The sequence below is a fragment of the Sinocyclocheilus grahami genome, unplaced genomic scaffold, assembly GCF_001515645.1.
Source record: "Sinocyclocheilus grahami isolate Dianchi unplaced genomic scaffold, SAMN03320097.WGS_v1.1 scaffold19.1, whole genome shotgun sequence".
NCBI classification, from domain to species: Eukaryota; Metazoa; Chordata; class Actinopteri; order Cypriniformes; family Cyprinidae; genus Sinocyclocheilus; species Sinocyclocheilus grahami.
In genome coordinates, this window is record NW_015505198.1 from 1,440,226 (window position 1) to 1,457,164 (window position 16,939).

A 16,939-nucleotide genomic window follows, 5' to 3' on the forward strand; every position below is an offset into this window, starting at 1 on the left:
AAATATATATAGTAAACCAAGTTAAAATATATATATATCTCTCTCAAATGCACTCTTCATATAGATCTATATCTAGTAAATATTTGTATATGAGCTTTAATATAAATGATATTATTTTTATAGGACTTTAATATGAGCAACTGTACAATGAGTGCTATGCAGATCATTTCAATAGTTTATTTCTACCATACACAAACTGTACAACACAGCGCAGTACTGCTTATGAAATTTTAAAAGTGTAAGGAAATCCTGATATACAAACTACTCGAACTGAAAAAACAAAAAACATATTTTTAAAAACAAAAATGAACAAAATCATTTACAGTACTGTGTATTATACTATTTTTTTCTTTTACACAAAAAAAAGTCATATCACATTACAAAACATCAAATACAAAAAGGAAAAATAAATATTCCTCACAAAACTTCCTGAGCAAACAATCTGTGGTTTATAAATTAAAAATTAGGAATTACAAATAACTGAAACAGAATTAATCATGAATTATACAGTAATTTAGGATTTCATCAACAACAACAACAAAAAAAAAAGATTCGGTTTTATTGAGAATACAATTCATTATGCACATTTGGTCAGATAATAGTGTTTTATTCCATCTGCATGACCTGCAAAAACACAATTTTTGACATTATCAATGGACAACGTAAAACTAAGGTTAAACTCCTTCAGTGTGCTAATTAACCTGCATTAATTATTTGTCAAAATAAACACTAAATAACAGAATAAAAGTGCAAAAGGGTACGTTTAGTGTTAGAGAAAGCTTTAAAAGTGCTGCGACGAGGCCATTTGTGATCGTAACACAGCAATAAGGTGACCTCGGCCGTGCATTTAAACACAAAATCAAGTGGTACAGATCCAGTCAAAATGGAAAGATTACTCTATTGCCGTTCTTTTGCTGTAAATTGCCATTTTTTTCTATTTTAGTGGCTTAAAGACACAAAGTGCTTTGAGAAAATATCATCCATAAAACCTATTTGAGAGCCCACCGCTTGTCGCACAAAAGAAGCCAAAGGTTGAGGAGTTCAGTCTCACAGAAAAGAATAAAAACCGTATTGCGCCTGATCATAAAACACTTTTTTTACAAGAATATCGTTACGTACTTAAAATGGCGTATAAACAAAGGTAAACCGAGTTTAGAGGCTTTTCATTCAGAAAATAAATATACTGCAGAATAAAATGAATCACCATTCACATAATACTGCTCTACCACAAAACATATCATATTCCATGTACTCATTTACATTTAGGCACATATATGCACACACGGATGTGCACACCAAAGGCAGTTCATATGAACAGAAACGGAAATCATTTTGTGTGTGTGTGTGTGTGTGTGTATATGTGGATGATTTGATTTTTGCTCACTGTACAGTCGTTTGGAGAGTTAATCGGATAAAATATTTGTCTTTTTGCTCACTTGTTAGAATTTATGCATGAAAACAAATGATGTCATTTCAGTGGGGTACATTAACTACATTAAAAAAATAAGTCAGTGATGCATACAGTACGGCTCTAATAGACCAATAACAGCTGCTCACCAACAGGTGGCGCAAGTGGGCTATTCTAACATTTGACATCAGTAGTGAAGAAAAAGTCATCATGATATATTTTGAAGGACTAAAACTCCCAGTTATTGTACAACAAATGCAAACTAAAATTCACTATGTAAGATTGGCCTTGCATTTTTGGAGTTGCAGCAAAAATGATAGCAATAAATAAATAAGATTACTGTGAGATAAATAGTACCGATGAATAGTAGGAATGATATAATAACACACAAAAGAACAATACGGAATAAAGTCACGCAAACCATAGGAAATAAATAAGTGCAAAAGGAGGTCAAATCTCACTAAAAGGAACACTGAGCTGTAAAAATGTGGCTGGTAATTTTCAGTGCAATGAATTTGTCATGGAATGGAGTTGTTTTAAACGAGACATATCTTGCACAGATGACAAAGCCAGCCCTCTGCGGACAATCAAAGGGTTGTGAACGAGAGTTTGGCCTTATATGTGAATGCCCTTGATGGCCTGTCTGATGCTGTCCAGTAAGGCTTTGCATTCGGGTGAATACTCCTGCTCTGAATTGTTGTACATATCCGTCAACGTGTTCACGTAGGCTTCGAAGTTCTGTTCGTTTATTGGACCCTGAAACACATTAAAGAACAATAAATTCAGTAACTCTAAAATGCATGTTTCATAATGTCTTTAAAATGCATTCATCCCTTACAAACATGCATGCACAATTTGAATTGATATTTTACCTTAAAATACCACAATAACTACAGTTGTTGTTGCAACAGTAAAATCATATTAAATGAATTCCTGTAAATTATCATATTACATTTTTTTGAATACTTTGTCTTTCAGTTCAAGCACATTTAAAACAGTTATACAAATTTCCTTTAAAGACATCATATTTTTTTTTACCAATTATTATTCCTCATTTTTCCTTCTACTTTCTTTTCCCTCACTTTTTTTTCTCTCTTGTGATAATACCTATCACCAATGCATAAAGAAAAAAAATAATAATTAGAACAATAACCAAAACACTTTTTCATATGAAAAAAATCCACATATTCATATCAAACTCTTATAATGACACCTAATTCCTAATAAGCAATTCAAATCATATTAAGACGAATTCATTATAATATGAATTAAATAAAAATAATTCATGAATCAATTAAAAGGGATGTAGAATTATATAGAGGTAATTAGTATATGAATTCCTTTATTTTATAATGTATACTTTGATTTTGAAGGTGCCCATATCTTTTCAAAATGTATACTTTTACTCTTAATTTCATGTGTTATCCTCTCCATAGAGTTAAATCTAACCAATCATTTAAAACGGCGGATTCTTGCCTTCTCCAAAATTATGTTATTGTTTTAAAAGCTGTAATTCTCAGTATTCTAAATAAATATAACTCATCTTTACTAAGTAGCGTAGGTCCTATACCCAAAACTCTATTTTGTACCTTTATTATATTTGATTTCTTAAAAATGTCTTCTATTACCTGAATTACTTCTGTCCACGTGTTTTATTTTTATTTTGCAAGTATAAAATATATGAGTATAATGGGCTTTAAGTTCACCGCAGCTTCTCCAACATGCTGAAAAGAAATGATTATATTTGGAAGATATTTCTGGTGTTATAAAATATCGCATATTGATATTCCAAGCATACTCTTGCCAATATGGAGATTGCGTAGTTCTTACATTTTCTTTTAAACTTTGTTTTCAATCTCCTTCTGTTATTTTATTATCTAATTCAATTTCCCATTTTGTTTTAATATTATATAAACCCGTATCCTTCATTTCTTTGAATATATTATGTATTTATTACATCATATTAAATTAAATTAGCCTGCAAACAACTCGTGTGGCTATTAAATTGTCTTGTAATAATGACAGCAGTGGCTAATACCAAGTTTCCACAGTTTTACTGTAGTAGCTATGGTACTTTCTTAGAAAATTCACTGTAAAATATAAAATGTGCAGCTGGTTCCTTAAGGAAATATTTATAGCTGATAAAATTGATTCAATTGGATTTGGCCATATTAAATATCTTTTTAATATTATTTTAGTTAATGCATTAACTAACATTAACAATGAGCATTTGATACAGTATTTATTCATCTTTGTTATCGCTATCATCTTTTCATTTTGTACATTTTGAAATTAACATTAACTGCTTTAGAATCATTTTATATTGTTAGTTTATGGTAATGTAGTTAACTAATATTAACACAGGGTTTTTGTGGGTCAACCACAAATAAAAGCCTTAAAAAGGTCTTAATCAGAACACAAAGTTCTATTATATTAAATGTAATGTTGCATGCACTGCACTAAATAAATGAATAAATGCATACATACTGTCTTGTTACATTTACTTGAATTGCAATGTGAAGATAGTTGAAGTCTTGTTTTCTGAGAAATTGAATACATTTAAGTGATTTTATTCTTAAGACAATAACAAATATATCTCAATAAGGTAAGAAAACTATCATTTTCTTTACTTCGTCTTAAACACATATTTGAAAAGTCTTAACTTGGCCTTCATAAAACCTGCAGAAACCTTAATGGCATATTTCTAAATTATTATGTTACTTGCAAACCGTATTTTTTTACAGTATAGTTAGTTACCGTGACCATTGATTTTTGTAAGTGACTTTATACACTGATCAAAAACTGTGTAATAACATTTGTTGACAGAGATCAGGTTATGTTTTACATGTTAATCAGAGCGTGTCGGTCGGTGTAAATGTTCCAGCCTGAGGTTCGTCTCACCATCTGCGGCAGCTGGATATCTGTGAGACTGTTGATAAGTGCTTGACTGAGATGCGCTAACTCCTTCAACAGACTGTCGTTGTGCTGCTCGATTATTTTATTCTCCTCCTCGATAGTCTTGAGGTTGCACTCCATAGATGAAATCTGTTTTAAAACAGGGAAAAACTTCAGCTCTGAAACTACGTTACCCACAATGCTCAGCGTGTAAGGTCAAATGAATGCATATCATTATATGATATGACTGCTTTTATTGTCCTCATTTGTAAGTCGCTTTGGATAAAAGCGTCTGCTAAATGACTAAATAACTAAATCAAAAGATCATGTTATTTACCTGAGTCTGGAGCTGCATCATGTCTGCTTCTATCTTCAGATTGGATTCATTTAGCTCCTTTATTTCGTGATCCAAGTGCTGCATGTCTTCACTGTTTTCGAAACCTGATTGACAGAAGACAAGCCAGGCAATGTTAATCTCAACTATAGTGCTTGAGAAAGCTGCAGTAACTTTTGAAGCTCTTTATGTTTCTTCTTCTTCTGCTTCTTATCGCACACTACAATGATAAAATTAGTGTGTCAAACATTCAGCATTTAGCTTCATTTTATGCTCTTTTATCGTTTTTAAGCGCTTGAATTACTCACCGCTGCTGGTTTTGAGTTTGATGGTCATCATCTCCTCATCGGAGAGTTTCTTCTTGATACTCTGGGCGTTTAGTGGACATCCTGACAAACTGTCAAGGGACAAAACACAAAATCTACAGATTTAGAATTTTTCTTTTTTTAACTACACAAATTATAATCTAGTTTCAGATCATAAGTATAATATATGACCGTAATCAGCAACATTCACAGAATGTTTACATTTACAGATAATAACATTATTGGATACTGTAATGGTGGTCAAAAATGAATAAACTCGAGATATATATTAATTTCAGAAGAAAATACACATTTTGCATAATGAATACTGCTATTTTTACTTATTTCTGAAGTCAACCTGTATATATTTGTGTAGTTGAATATTTATGTGAAAAAATACACAACATTAATAATCCACATATGTTAGCTTGATTGGAAATAATAGTAATAATATTGGAAATTTATTGGAATAATAATATAGTGAGTTCTGTATTGTGTGTATATATATTTACAGAACAAAATGCATATTTTGAATCATAAATACTTTTATCATCGTATTTCTGAAGTCAACATGTATATATTTGTGTATTTTAATATTCGTTTCATATATTTATGTGAAAATTTTTATATTATATAATGTATAGTGTTATTACATTATATATAATATACTAGAATTTTATTTAAAGTATATCACATTTCAATGTAATATAAGATAATATCATATAAATGTACAACTCAGAAAGTTCACAGTGAATGTGTTCAGGTCGGGTCAAGAGGTCTCATTATACAGTAGATACTAGGTTTAACATCAGAACTGAAGTTCCAGGTTATCGTATAGTTTCCTCACCTCCTGTGTGTGATAAAGACGTTGTTGGCGTGACCCAAGCCGTTGCAGCCGGGCAGAGGGCAGTGCGGAAGCTCCTGTTTACAGAGCTTCCAGGAAAAGGCAGATCCGTTCACAGAGCTCTCCTTCTGCAGCTTGGTGGCGATCGGGCAACTTCCTGCGCTGCGATGAGACGTGTATTTACCCGACACGTGGCCCTGACCGTCACAGCCTGCCACCGGGCACCTGATGCACGAGAAGGGAAATATATACTTACGATCGCATTAACAACAAAACAATGCACTCGGATTTCACTGAAGATTATGTGCATCCTGGTAAAGATATTTTCACTGTCAATGAACATAGTACATAAATTAAGACTTTTTTTCCCCAACAAATGATCAGTGAAAGTAGGATCATCAACATCTAACTAAATATTGTTTTTCCTATTCATTTCATGAGAAAAATGTGAAATATACAGCAAAATATGTTTTTGGTACTTAAAAACTAATAATAAACAGTAAATAATTAAAGCAGTTATATTACTAGCGACCTAATTTATGCAGTGCACATATATACAGTAGATTTCAGAACTTTAAGGTTATTATAGCTTATATAACTAAAACTGGAAATAAAAATAAAACCATCAAAAAAACATTAACTGAAATAAAATAAAATATATAAAAAATTGTTTAATTCAGCTAGCTACTGAGGAAACATTTTAAACATTTTAATCTAGTTTAACTAAATGAAAACTAAAACAAAAATAAAAAAGGAATAAAATGGATATAGGCATATGTGACCCTGGAGCACAAAAGCAGTCTTTAGTCGCTGGGGTATATTTGTAGCAATAGCCAACAATACACTGTATGGGTCAAAATTATTGATTTTTCTTTTATGCCAAAAATCATTAGGATATTAAGTAAAGATCATGTTCCATAAAGATATTTTGTAAATTTCCTACCGTAAATATATCAAAACTTAAATTTTGATTAGTAATATGCATTGCTAAGAACTTCATTTGGACAACTTTAAAGGCGATTTTATCAATATTTAGTTTTTTTTTGCACCCTCAGATTCCAGATTTTCAAATAGTTGTATCTCGGCCAAATATTGTCATAACTAACCATAAATCAATGGAAAGCTTATTTATTCAGATGATATATAAATCTCAATTTCAAAAAATTGACCCTTATGACTGGTTTTGTGGTCCAGGGTCACATATGTATGTGTATGTATGTAATGACTATGAAAAGTGACAAAAACTCAAAACAAAATCACTAAAACCTTGTGCTTATAATTTTATATTTTGAGTTTTTATTTAATGTTGGTTGAAATAGTAGTGTTTTTGTTGTGGATTTTTCAAATTTTTTGTAGTTTTTGTTTTCTCTCTCTCTCTCTATATATATATATATATACATTATTAAATAAAAATTTTAAATTTAAAAATAAAATCTAATTAAAAAAAAACCCTATAACACTATATCAGCGATACTAAAACAATACTAGTTGGGGGGAACTAGGTCATAATCTGCATCACAAAGGTTGTTTGGTATAGATTTCTGGGTCACCATGCCAAAACCCACACAGATGTGACCCGACCCCTCGACCTGCTTAAATGAAACCCCCCGCGCAGCCCTCTTTTGTTGTCCTAAACTCAACAGAGTAACAGTGATTGCCAAAGATAATCTCTTATTTGAGCTTACAACGTAAACACAAACGAGCCCGTATACATTCACTCGATAATTTGATGGCTAAAACTTCCGAGGGCCCACACCGCCGCCGCGACGCATTTGTCATTACACGAGTCCGTAAACACCCCCACCCCCAATTTGCCGAGTTGGAAGACTTTTCAAATACCATTAAGAAGATTAATCCTGTGAAATGCTGATTAAAAATGTATTCAAAGCAGAAAAAAGGGAAGGAATAATTCACAGGCGGACTTCGTCTGAAACACACTCCAGTAAATAATTACGGGTAGGGAGGTTAACGTGCCGCCGATGGAAAACATAAGCCCTACCAAGTTGAAGACTAGAGTGCTGAGGAGTTGGCCAATTTATTTTGCTGCTCACTTTCCCCCTAGGTCAGTAATGGAATGACATAAATTGCACATAATTGTTGCGCGTCCTCCACAGGGGGGAAAAAGCACATGATTTGGAGGTGGCTGACCCTTTCCCTGATAGCCCATATTGGAAGAGGTGAGAGGTTATCTGGGATAGTACAAATAGCTTGTCTGTGGGCCTGTATGGGAAAGGTTGTTATGGCAGTTTTGGCTCTAATACGCTGACTAAAACAAGACAACATTACGACTCCATCACGTTCGGCTCCGGGAATGGCGTTCCTGACCGCGGGACAACAGAGATGGACCATATGGCCGCCAATTTACAATAATCTAGCGACATTACAGCTGTACCGTCCATTTCTCTGCCTCTCTGTTCCTCCTTTAGTGTGTATGGACCTGCTACCGTCTAATTCCTAAGCTCTCGTCTTTGCATTAGTAATTAAAAATGAAATACTAGCCCAGATGCAAAAATAGGAAAGCCCTGTCACTCTGGGTCAGACTTCGGATTTAAGGCTGGAATCAATTCAATTAAGTTTTTTTGTCCTCCATAGTATTATGTTTTTAAAGAGCAAACTGCTGCGTTATTGTAATTAAATGAGATCTTACGGGAAAACGAGGAAAGAGTTCCCTGAATTAAAAGGATGATATTTTTGAATGTTTTTTCTAGGAAATGCAGTGCTACGAACATAAACTATCCTTCTATTTTTATTAAAACAAAAAATAAATATGGATTTATATAATGATTTTTCATCTAGCTTTCTGGCATACAGTATTCCCTAAAACAACATTTTTTTTTATGTGTTTTACTGTGAAAATAATTGTTTTAAAGGCTAGATGCACAAGTTGTTTTGATTTTAAAAAATCAAAAAGTTATATGCATTCTTTATATGAAAATGAAATTTTGATTTTCATTTAAAATTATTTTATAGCACATATATTAAGTCTTTTTTTATTTATTTATTTTTTTTTACAAATTTCAAAAAATTAATTCCAAAAATTTTTTTCCATTAATGTTATGAGAAAAATTGTGGGATACAGTGAAATTTTTTTTTTAATGTAAAATATTTCTAACAGTTTTAGATATATTATTAACAAAGCACCATTTTTATAAAGATACAGACGTTTGATGCATTTAAACCTATGGTATGCTAGTTTAATTCAATTTAATTTGAAATTCATTTTATAATAGTTTTTAAAATGATCTAATAATTCTCACCACAAAAAATTAGACTTTTTTTCCTATTTATATATATATATATATATATATATATATACAGTATATATATGTAGATGTATATATTTATATGTAAGTACACATGTATGTACATAAACAGTTTTAATAAATTGATATAATAATAATAATAATAATAATAATAATAATAAAAAATAATAAATTTTCATATTTACAAACTGAAATGATTAAAAAAAACATTTTTAATTTTTAAAATATATATAAAAAAATTTAATTCAACTAAAATGTTTAGGTCATAATAATTTATTAAATATTTTAATAAATAAAATGCATTATAAATAAAAACAACGACAATAATAACAGTAACAACAATAATAATAAATATTTATAATTATAGTACAATTATTATTATAGTTATTACTTATAATAATTTATAAAATACATACATTTACATTATTTCTACACATTAATTCTATGTCATTTTAAAATAATTTCTTATTTTTATTGGATTGAAACTTTAGCTGATTCTTACCTGAGCTCTTGCGAATTAGCAGCCATTAGTGATTTCAGGGTCTTGTCAGCCAGTGGGCAACCAGATACACTACAAAAATGAAAAAACAAAACAAAAACAATGGAGATATTATGTATATTTTTTCAAGGTTATTTTGCTGCTTGAAAAATAAAGATGGGGAAAAACATGCAGGGCTTTTTACCTTCTATGTGACGCATAATTTCCTGTCACATGACCACTACCATCACAACCTGGTGTCGGACAACTGCAAAGAGAAAAAAAGACCAGAATAATGACCAGATGCACACAGCCTATGATTTCTTGATCTACTATACATGCTCTAATTATTAACAGGGTCTTTATCATGCTCACAGAAACAGAAACCCCAAAACAGCGGTTCAAGTAATGTTATTACCTCATCAGCTCTTTCTTGTTGTCTCTTATGAGCATCTTATTTTTTGCCATGCTTGCATCCCCATTGTATGCTTTATCCTCGAGAGACGCCTTCTCCAGCTGATCCATCTACAAGACAAAGGACAGAAGGTCAAAACATTGTGCGATTTTCCAAGAAAAGACATGACGGTCACTTAAACAAATGCCATTCTGTGAGCACACGTGCACTAACAGTCTGTGAGAGGTCTGATGCTGCTTAAGTATACTTAGTAAAACAGATATCCATTTAAACTCCAATATAATCCCTCGTAGTATTTATGATGGGCATAAAACCTTTGGATTTACTTACTTTTTTTATAAGGTAAGTATCTTTGAGCACCAGATGTCAGAGGGAGAACCAGACAAACATACAACTGTCTGGGTTTGTTCTTTGACTCTAAAGAGAATGAAAAATTGTCGGCTTTTCAGGAACATTCTTCTGCAATTTCTTTTCAATTTTAGTGTCATAGCAGCACATCGCAAGAGACAGTGCGCCTAAGGTCGTGGCTGACTGAACCAGATCATTTAGATGAAGAAATAGAAACATAAGGGTTTTAAAGGAACACTCCACTATTTTTGAAAATAGGCTCATTTTCCAACTCCCCTAGAGTTAAACAGTTGAGTTTTACCGTTTTCGAATCCATTCAGCCGATCTCCGGGTCTGGCGGTAGCACTTTTAGCTGTAGCTTAGCATAGATCATTGAATCTGATTAGACCGTTAGCATCTCGCTCAAAAATGACCAAAGAGTTTCTATATTTTTCCTATTTAAAACTGGACTCTTCTGTAGTTACATCATGTACTAAGACCGACGGAAAATGAAAAGTTGCTATTTTCTAGGCCGATATGGCTAGGAACTATACTCTCATTCCGGCGTAATAATCAAGGAACTTTGCTGCCGTACCATGGGTGCAGCAGGCGCAATGATATTACGCAGTGCCTGAAAATAGGCTAACTTCCGTCAACATAACCAACGTGACCAACTGCTTGCACAGGGAGCGACTATTTTCAGGCGCTGCGTAATATCATTATATCATAATTTTCCGTCGGTCTTAGTACACGATGTAACTACAGAAGAGTCAAGTTTTAAATAGGAAAAATATAGAAACTCTTTGGTCATTTTTGAGCGAGATGCTAATGGTCTAATCAGATTCAATGATCTATGCTAAGCTACAGCTAAACGTGCTACCGCCAGACCCGGAGATCGGCTGAATGGATTTGAAAACGGTAAAACTCAACTCTTTAACTCTAGGGGAGTTGGAAAATGAGCCTACTTTCAAAAATAGTGGAGTGTTCCTTTAAGTGGAATATGTTCCTAATGTAGCATACAACAAAGTCAAAGAGCATTTAGACACTGGATGTATTTCCTCAGGACATTATTATAATTAGACATTATACATTTTCCACCCAATTTTATTAGAGTTTTGCATACTACATACAGTTCAAGTTTTTAATTATTATTTTTGTTCAATAAGGATGCGTTAAACTGATCAAAATTGACAATAGAGACATTTATTATGTTTCAAAACAATTCTATTTCCAAATTTATCATTGATTTATCAAAGACTCATAAAAAGAAATGTATTTTGGTTTCCAAAAAATATATAAAGCAGCTTTTTTTGTTCACTGTTTTCAACATGGATAATAATAAGAAATGTTTCTTGAGCAGCAAATCAGCACGTTAGAATGATTTCTCTGAAGACTGGAGTAATGATGCTGAAAATTCAGCTTTGCATCACAAGAATAAATTACATTTTAAATAGTGCTGTCAAACAATTAATCACGATTAATCGCATTCAAAATAAAAGTTTTTGCTTATGTAGTATATGTGTGTGTACTGTGTATATTTATTATGTATACATAAATACACATACAGTATATATTTTGAAAATATTTACATGTATATATTTATATAATTTATATTATATATAAATGTATTTAATATACAAATACAACATATTTTTCTTAAATATATACATTAATGTGTGTGTATTTATATATACATAATAAATATACACAGTACACACACATATACACACGTAAACAAAAACTTTCATTTTGAATGCGATTAATCACGATTAATCGTTTGACAGCACTAATTTTAAATTACATTCAAATAGAAAACAGTTATTTTAAATTGTAAAAAATATTTTACAATTTTACTGTTTCTACTGTATTTTTATCAAATAAATGCAGCTACGGTGAGCGTAAGAGCCTGTAAGAAAAACCTCACCGAGCCAAACCGTTGAATGGTAGTGTAAATATCTGCCTCTGTCTCACCTCTTTGTCTTGCTGTGCAGGTGTTTTGCTGTAGTTCAGCGGCGTGTCCCAGGCGTCCTGTTCGTAGAGGACACGGTAGATGGCCGGTGAGATCTGGAGACCCGCCGCTTTGGCTAGAGAAGGTTCAGGTGGGATGAAAAGAGCGTCTCCTAACGCCGGCATCACGGAACAGTCCCTCGCCTTTTCTCTCTTTTTCTTCATACTTAAATCCAGCGTTCCATTCTCGTCTACCTCTATCAGAGAGTCCTGAATGATAAAGAAACAGAGCGTCTTGTTGATACCCAACCTTTGATAACCAGAGCACTTTTCCCATAGAAAACAGTGTTTCGAACTTGTTTTCTGAGCCAAAACCTTGAACATCACACTACTATTGCTCATAGTTAGGGTTAGAGACTTGAACAAACCCCTACCTGTGAATATTACAATTCTGTGAACAGCTCATCCAACCTTATTTGTGTTACAGACATAAATGATGCCTCAAAACATGTGGTTTTGTTGCAGTGTGGTGCGCTTTTACTTTTCTAACCAGCCAAACTTGCAATATTTGCATTGCATACCTTTTTTTCAGGAAAATTCATACTTTTATTCAGCAAGAATGCATCAAATTTATCATAAGTGACAATAAAGATATTTATAATGTTACAAAATATTTATATTTCAAATACATTGTTCTTTTGAACTTTCTGTTCATCAAAGAATCCTGAAAAAAAACTATTTCCATAAAAAAACTGTTTTTAACATTGATAATAAGAAATGTTTCTTGAGCAGCAAATCCGCATATTAGAATGATTTCTGAAAGATCATGAGACACTGAAGACTGGAGTAATGATGCTGAAAATTCAGCTTTGAATCACAGAAATAAATTTAAAAATTAAATGTATTCAAATAGAAAATAAGTTTTGTAATTTGCAATATTTTTTCACAATATTTTTGTTTTTATTGTATTTTTGAGCATACGAGACTTATTTAAAAACATTTTTAAAAAGTTCTACCAAGTAAATTACGTATTTGAATTAGTGCTGGGCAATGATTAATCGCGATTAATCGCATCCAAAATAAAAGTTTTTATGTACATAATATATATGTGTGTGTACTACTGTGTATATTTATTATGTATATATAAATATACACACACACACACACACACACACACACACATGCATGTATACATTTAAGAAAAATATGTTGTTTATATATTACATATATTTATATATAATATAAATTAAATAAATATATACATGTAAATATTTTCAAAATATATGCTGTATGTGTGTGTCTTTATATATAAAGTTTTATTTTGGATGCGATTAATCGCGATTAATCATTGCCCAGCACTAGTTTGAATATTATATTATATGTTATATCTTATTTTCAGATTATTAATAATGTCACTTTCTATTAGATATGTATAGGTTTTCTACTTAATGGACATATGGATTGGAGTTATATATTTATTCCGTTTTCGTCCTTTTTTTTCTCAGTGAAAGGTAGTTTGTGAATCTCAGCCAAAGTGGTTTTAGGTCACAATCATTAATAGTGCGTTTAAAAGCTCTGTGTTGCTTAATATCATAATTTTTGCAACTCGTTAACTGCTTAAAACGTGACGCACCAATTATTCCACACACATATTTCACACGGTAGCATACAAAGGTGAGCTTATCAGGAACTAATCGTGATAATTCAGATTGCAAACCAAATGTGGCTCTCTCTCAAACCAGCTAGAAGCGACCGACAGCGCACCTATTGAGTTCATCCCTGTGCAGTATGTGAGTTTTTCTCGTCTGATGACATTCTCTCCAGCCTCAGAAACAAGTGAGGTGACATCTTTCTCCCACACTTCCATGAAACGCTGCAAGACGATAAGCCGTATTCTTAGAAAAAAAACAAGCGACTTGGCACAAACAGGGAAATCGAGATACTTAACATGCATAAAGACATTTCGACGCAGACATCAGCAGATGACAGATCAGCTAACACTGTTTTATTCATCCGCTCAGTTTGTACAGTATACCTGCTCTCTGCCCACTGAGTGCTGGGACTATGAACGGCCTGTGTGCTGTGTAGGTGTGTGAAGCGTTTCACGCCATACTTCTGCGAGTTTCTCTCAGTTTTAACTCTCCGTGTCTAAGAGGAAGACCTGCTTTGATTGAAGCCGCCAAACTGGATGTTTCTAAATTTGACTAAAATCTACAGTATTAGGATTGCTGTTTTCTGTTTTTATTATTTTAGCATAATATAAGAAAGTTAAATCACATTAATTACATTATTTTTCACAAGTGTGTGTGTGTATATATATATATATATATATATATATATAAAATTATATATTATATTTAGATTTAATATTTAATAGCACAATTTATTGGCACTTTTCCATTTTCTTTCTGAGAGAAAAGAAGAAATAATACAGAAAATGTTGCACGCAGGATTTGAACTTGCTTTGCCCTTATGCACTAATCACTAGGCCATGACTCCAGCGTGCTTTTTAATACATTTTTGTTGTTTTAATTATGTTAGCACATAAGAAAAGTTTACATTATTCACATTATTAATTCACATTAATTACATTAAATTACACAATATGCATATACGTAAATATATATTTAATGTAAATATAACGTAAATATATAATGTAAATATATTTCTATGTAAATGTTCTTAATAAATAAAATATCATATTTATATTTAATAGCTCTTTTTTTTTGTGCCACTTTACAACTTCTGACTGGAAAAGGAGCCATGACTCCGGCATGCTTTTTAATTAATTTTTGATAGTTCTTTTTTTTTCTTTGCATTTTTATTAATATATGTTTATCAACAGTTTGTTTTTCTATTAAAAAAGAGGCTGGATATATAAAAAATATACTGTACATCGTAGGCATCAAACTGAATGGATCAAACTGTGTTATTTTTCTAATTATTACTAAAATACACAGCATTAGGATCCTGTATTGTTTTTATTATGTTTTTTTTAAATTAAATTTTATTATGCATTTTGATTAAATTGCATTAAATTTCAAGTGCTTATTTTGAATTACAAGGTTGTATAGTTTCAGGAATGCATAAAGCCAGAAAACTTCATATTTATGATTATAATAGCTCACTTTGTTGGCATTATTCCACGTTTGTCTGTGAGAAAAGAAAAATACAGGAAATGTCGTAAGCTGGACTCGAACACGCTTTCACTATTTGCATATATGTCTATATGTTCATGTTTTCCATCTTTACTTATATCAATATTTGCGTATCAATTTCTATTAAAAACAAAGCTTAAATAAAAGAACACAACTCTATCATAACATCACATATCAATTTTCACACTGTAACATACATGATATGAGGGCCTGTGTAGACTTTCCTTATTTAATTGAAATAAAAGAGTGATGTCTATTAATCCCCCAACCAATTGATTTAATCCAACTTCTCATAGATCGTCTGTTAGAGATCAACGCCAAAGGATCTGTGTGAGCTTATCTAGGATAATATATTACTTAGCAAAATGTCTTCGACCATCTGCACTGAAAAAACCCCCCCAAAAACACACTCTCTCCTGCAAACAAGAGAAAGACCCAACATTACCATTAGCACAAGCAGAAATCAAATGCACGGCCACATGTTTTACAAAAAGCCTTATAATTGTCATAGAGAAGGAAGCTATGATTGTATTCCTCCCAACTCTTTTTGATGTGATTACACAAATTCTCCTTTGTGTACATTAAAGCTTTAGGGCCAGTGTGGGTAAAAGAAAAAAATCTCCCACTCTCTTGTTGTTGTGCCACCAGAGGAAACACAGTTCTCTGTGCCAAAAAGTGTCTTTTGATGTTACTCCTCTTTTTCATACACAAATCACAGTTGTTTCAGAATGACCACATTAAATACCTTTTTCTGAGTGGTCTAATTTGATTACCTTTGTGGATGATGCCAGGGGCCGGCTGGGGGGCAGGGCCTCGCCGTTGTCTCGGCAACGGGTTGAGAGGTTGAGGATGGCTGCGGATGCGATGTTGGACTGGAGGGCGTTGCTTTGGGCTTTATGTCGACTGGGTCTGTTGTCTCCGGCCATGATCATATGACCACCAGAACCCAGAAAACAGGGGAACTGAGCGGCTGGAAACGGTGGGAATAGTTAGTACTCAGAAAAAGGGGAATTGAGAGAGAGAGGGTGAGATCGTAACTGATCATATTATGCAGAGAGGAACTACAAACTCACATCTATGTAGAAGGAAGGTTTAAAAAGTATTATACTGAATGTATCATTAATAAGCAATATTATTACATATTTGTATTTATCATTCAGTTACACACACACACACATATATATATATGTTATTATTCAATTTATCTACAAATGGCTTACTACACTGTATTTTAACAATTAGTTATACACTCTCTCTCTATAAATAAAATCATTATTATTAATATTATTTATATACATTACAATTTTTATTATAGGTTTTATAGATTAATTTATCATATACATGTATAATTTGAATAATGTATGAGTAAATATGAATAATAAATTAATTATGTATTTCATACATTATGTAATTAAATTCATAAGAAAATGTAACATTATATATATACATTATATAGTATGTATTACTTATATATTTACATTTTATATTAATTATATATAATAATGTTTTATATAATTATAATGTCATATATATATATATATAATAAAATATTTTATTATATATAT

At 31.8% G+C, this 16,939-nt stretch overlaps 1 protein-coding gene across 1 annotated transcript in view; it reads right to left on the reverse strand.

The window, feature by feature from the left end:
- Positions 1-1,944: 1,944 nt before the first annotated feature.
- The window catches only part of LOC107555297 (suppression of tumorigenicity 18 protein-like), a 30,014-nt gene continuing 15,019 nt past the window's right edge, over positions 1,945-16,939 (reverse strand). The window contains exons 9-18 of the mRNA XM_016238053.1: positions 16,148-16,344; positions 12,241-12,486; positions 9,946-10,052; positions 9,733-9,795; positions 9,552-9,620; positions 5,790-6,011; positions 4,946-5,034; positions 4,641-4,744; positions 4,310-4,453; positions 1,945-2,164 (exon numbers count right to left, since the gene is read on the reverse strand). Of these exons, the coding sequence (XP_016093539.1) occupies positions 2,024-2,164; positions 4,310-4,453; positions 4,641-4,744; positions 4,946-5,034; positions 5,790-6,011; positions 9,552-9,620; positions 9,733-9,795; positions 9,946-10,052; positions 12,241-12,486; positions 16,148-16,344 (1,382 nt within the window). The 3' untranslated portion in view covers positions 1,945-2,023. The remainder of the gene's footprint in view (positions 2,165-4,309; positions 4,454-4,640; positions 4,745-4,945; positions 5,035-5,789; positions 6,012-9,551; positions 9,621-9,732; positions 9,796-9,945; positions 10,053-12,240; positions 12,487-16,147; positions 16,345-16,939) is intronic.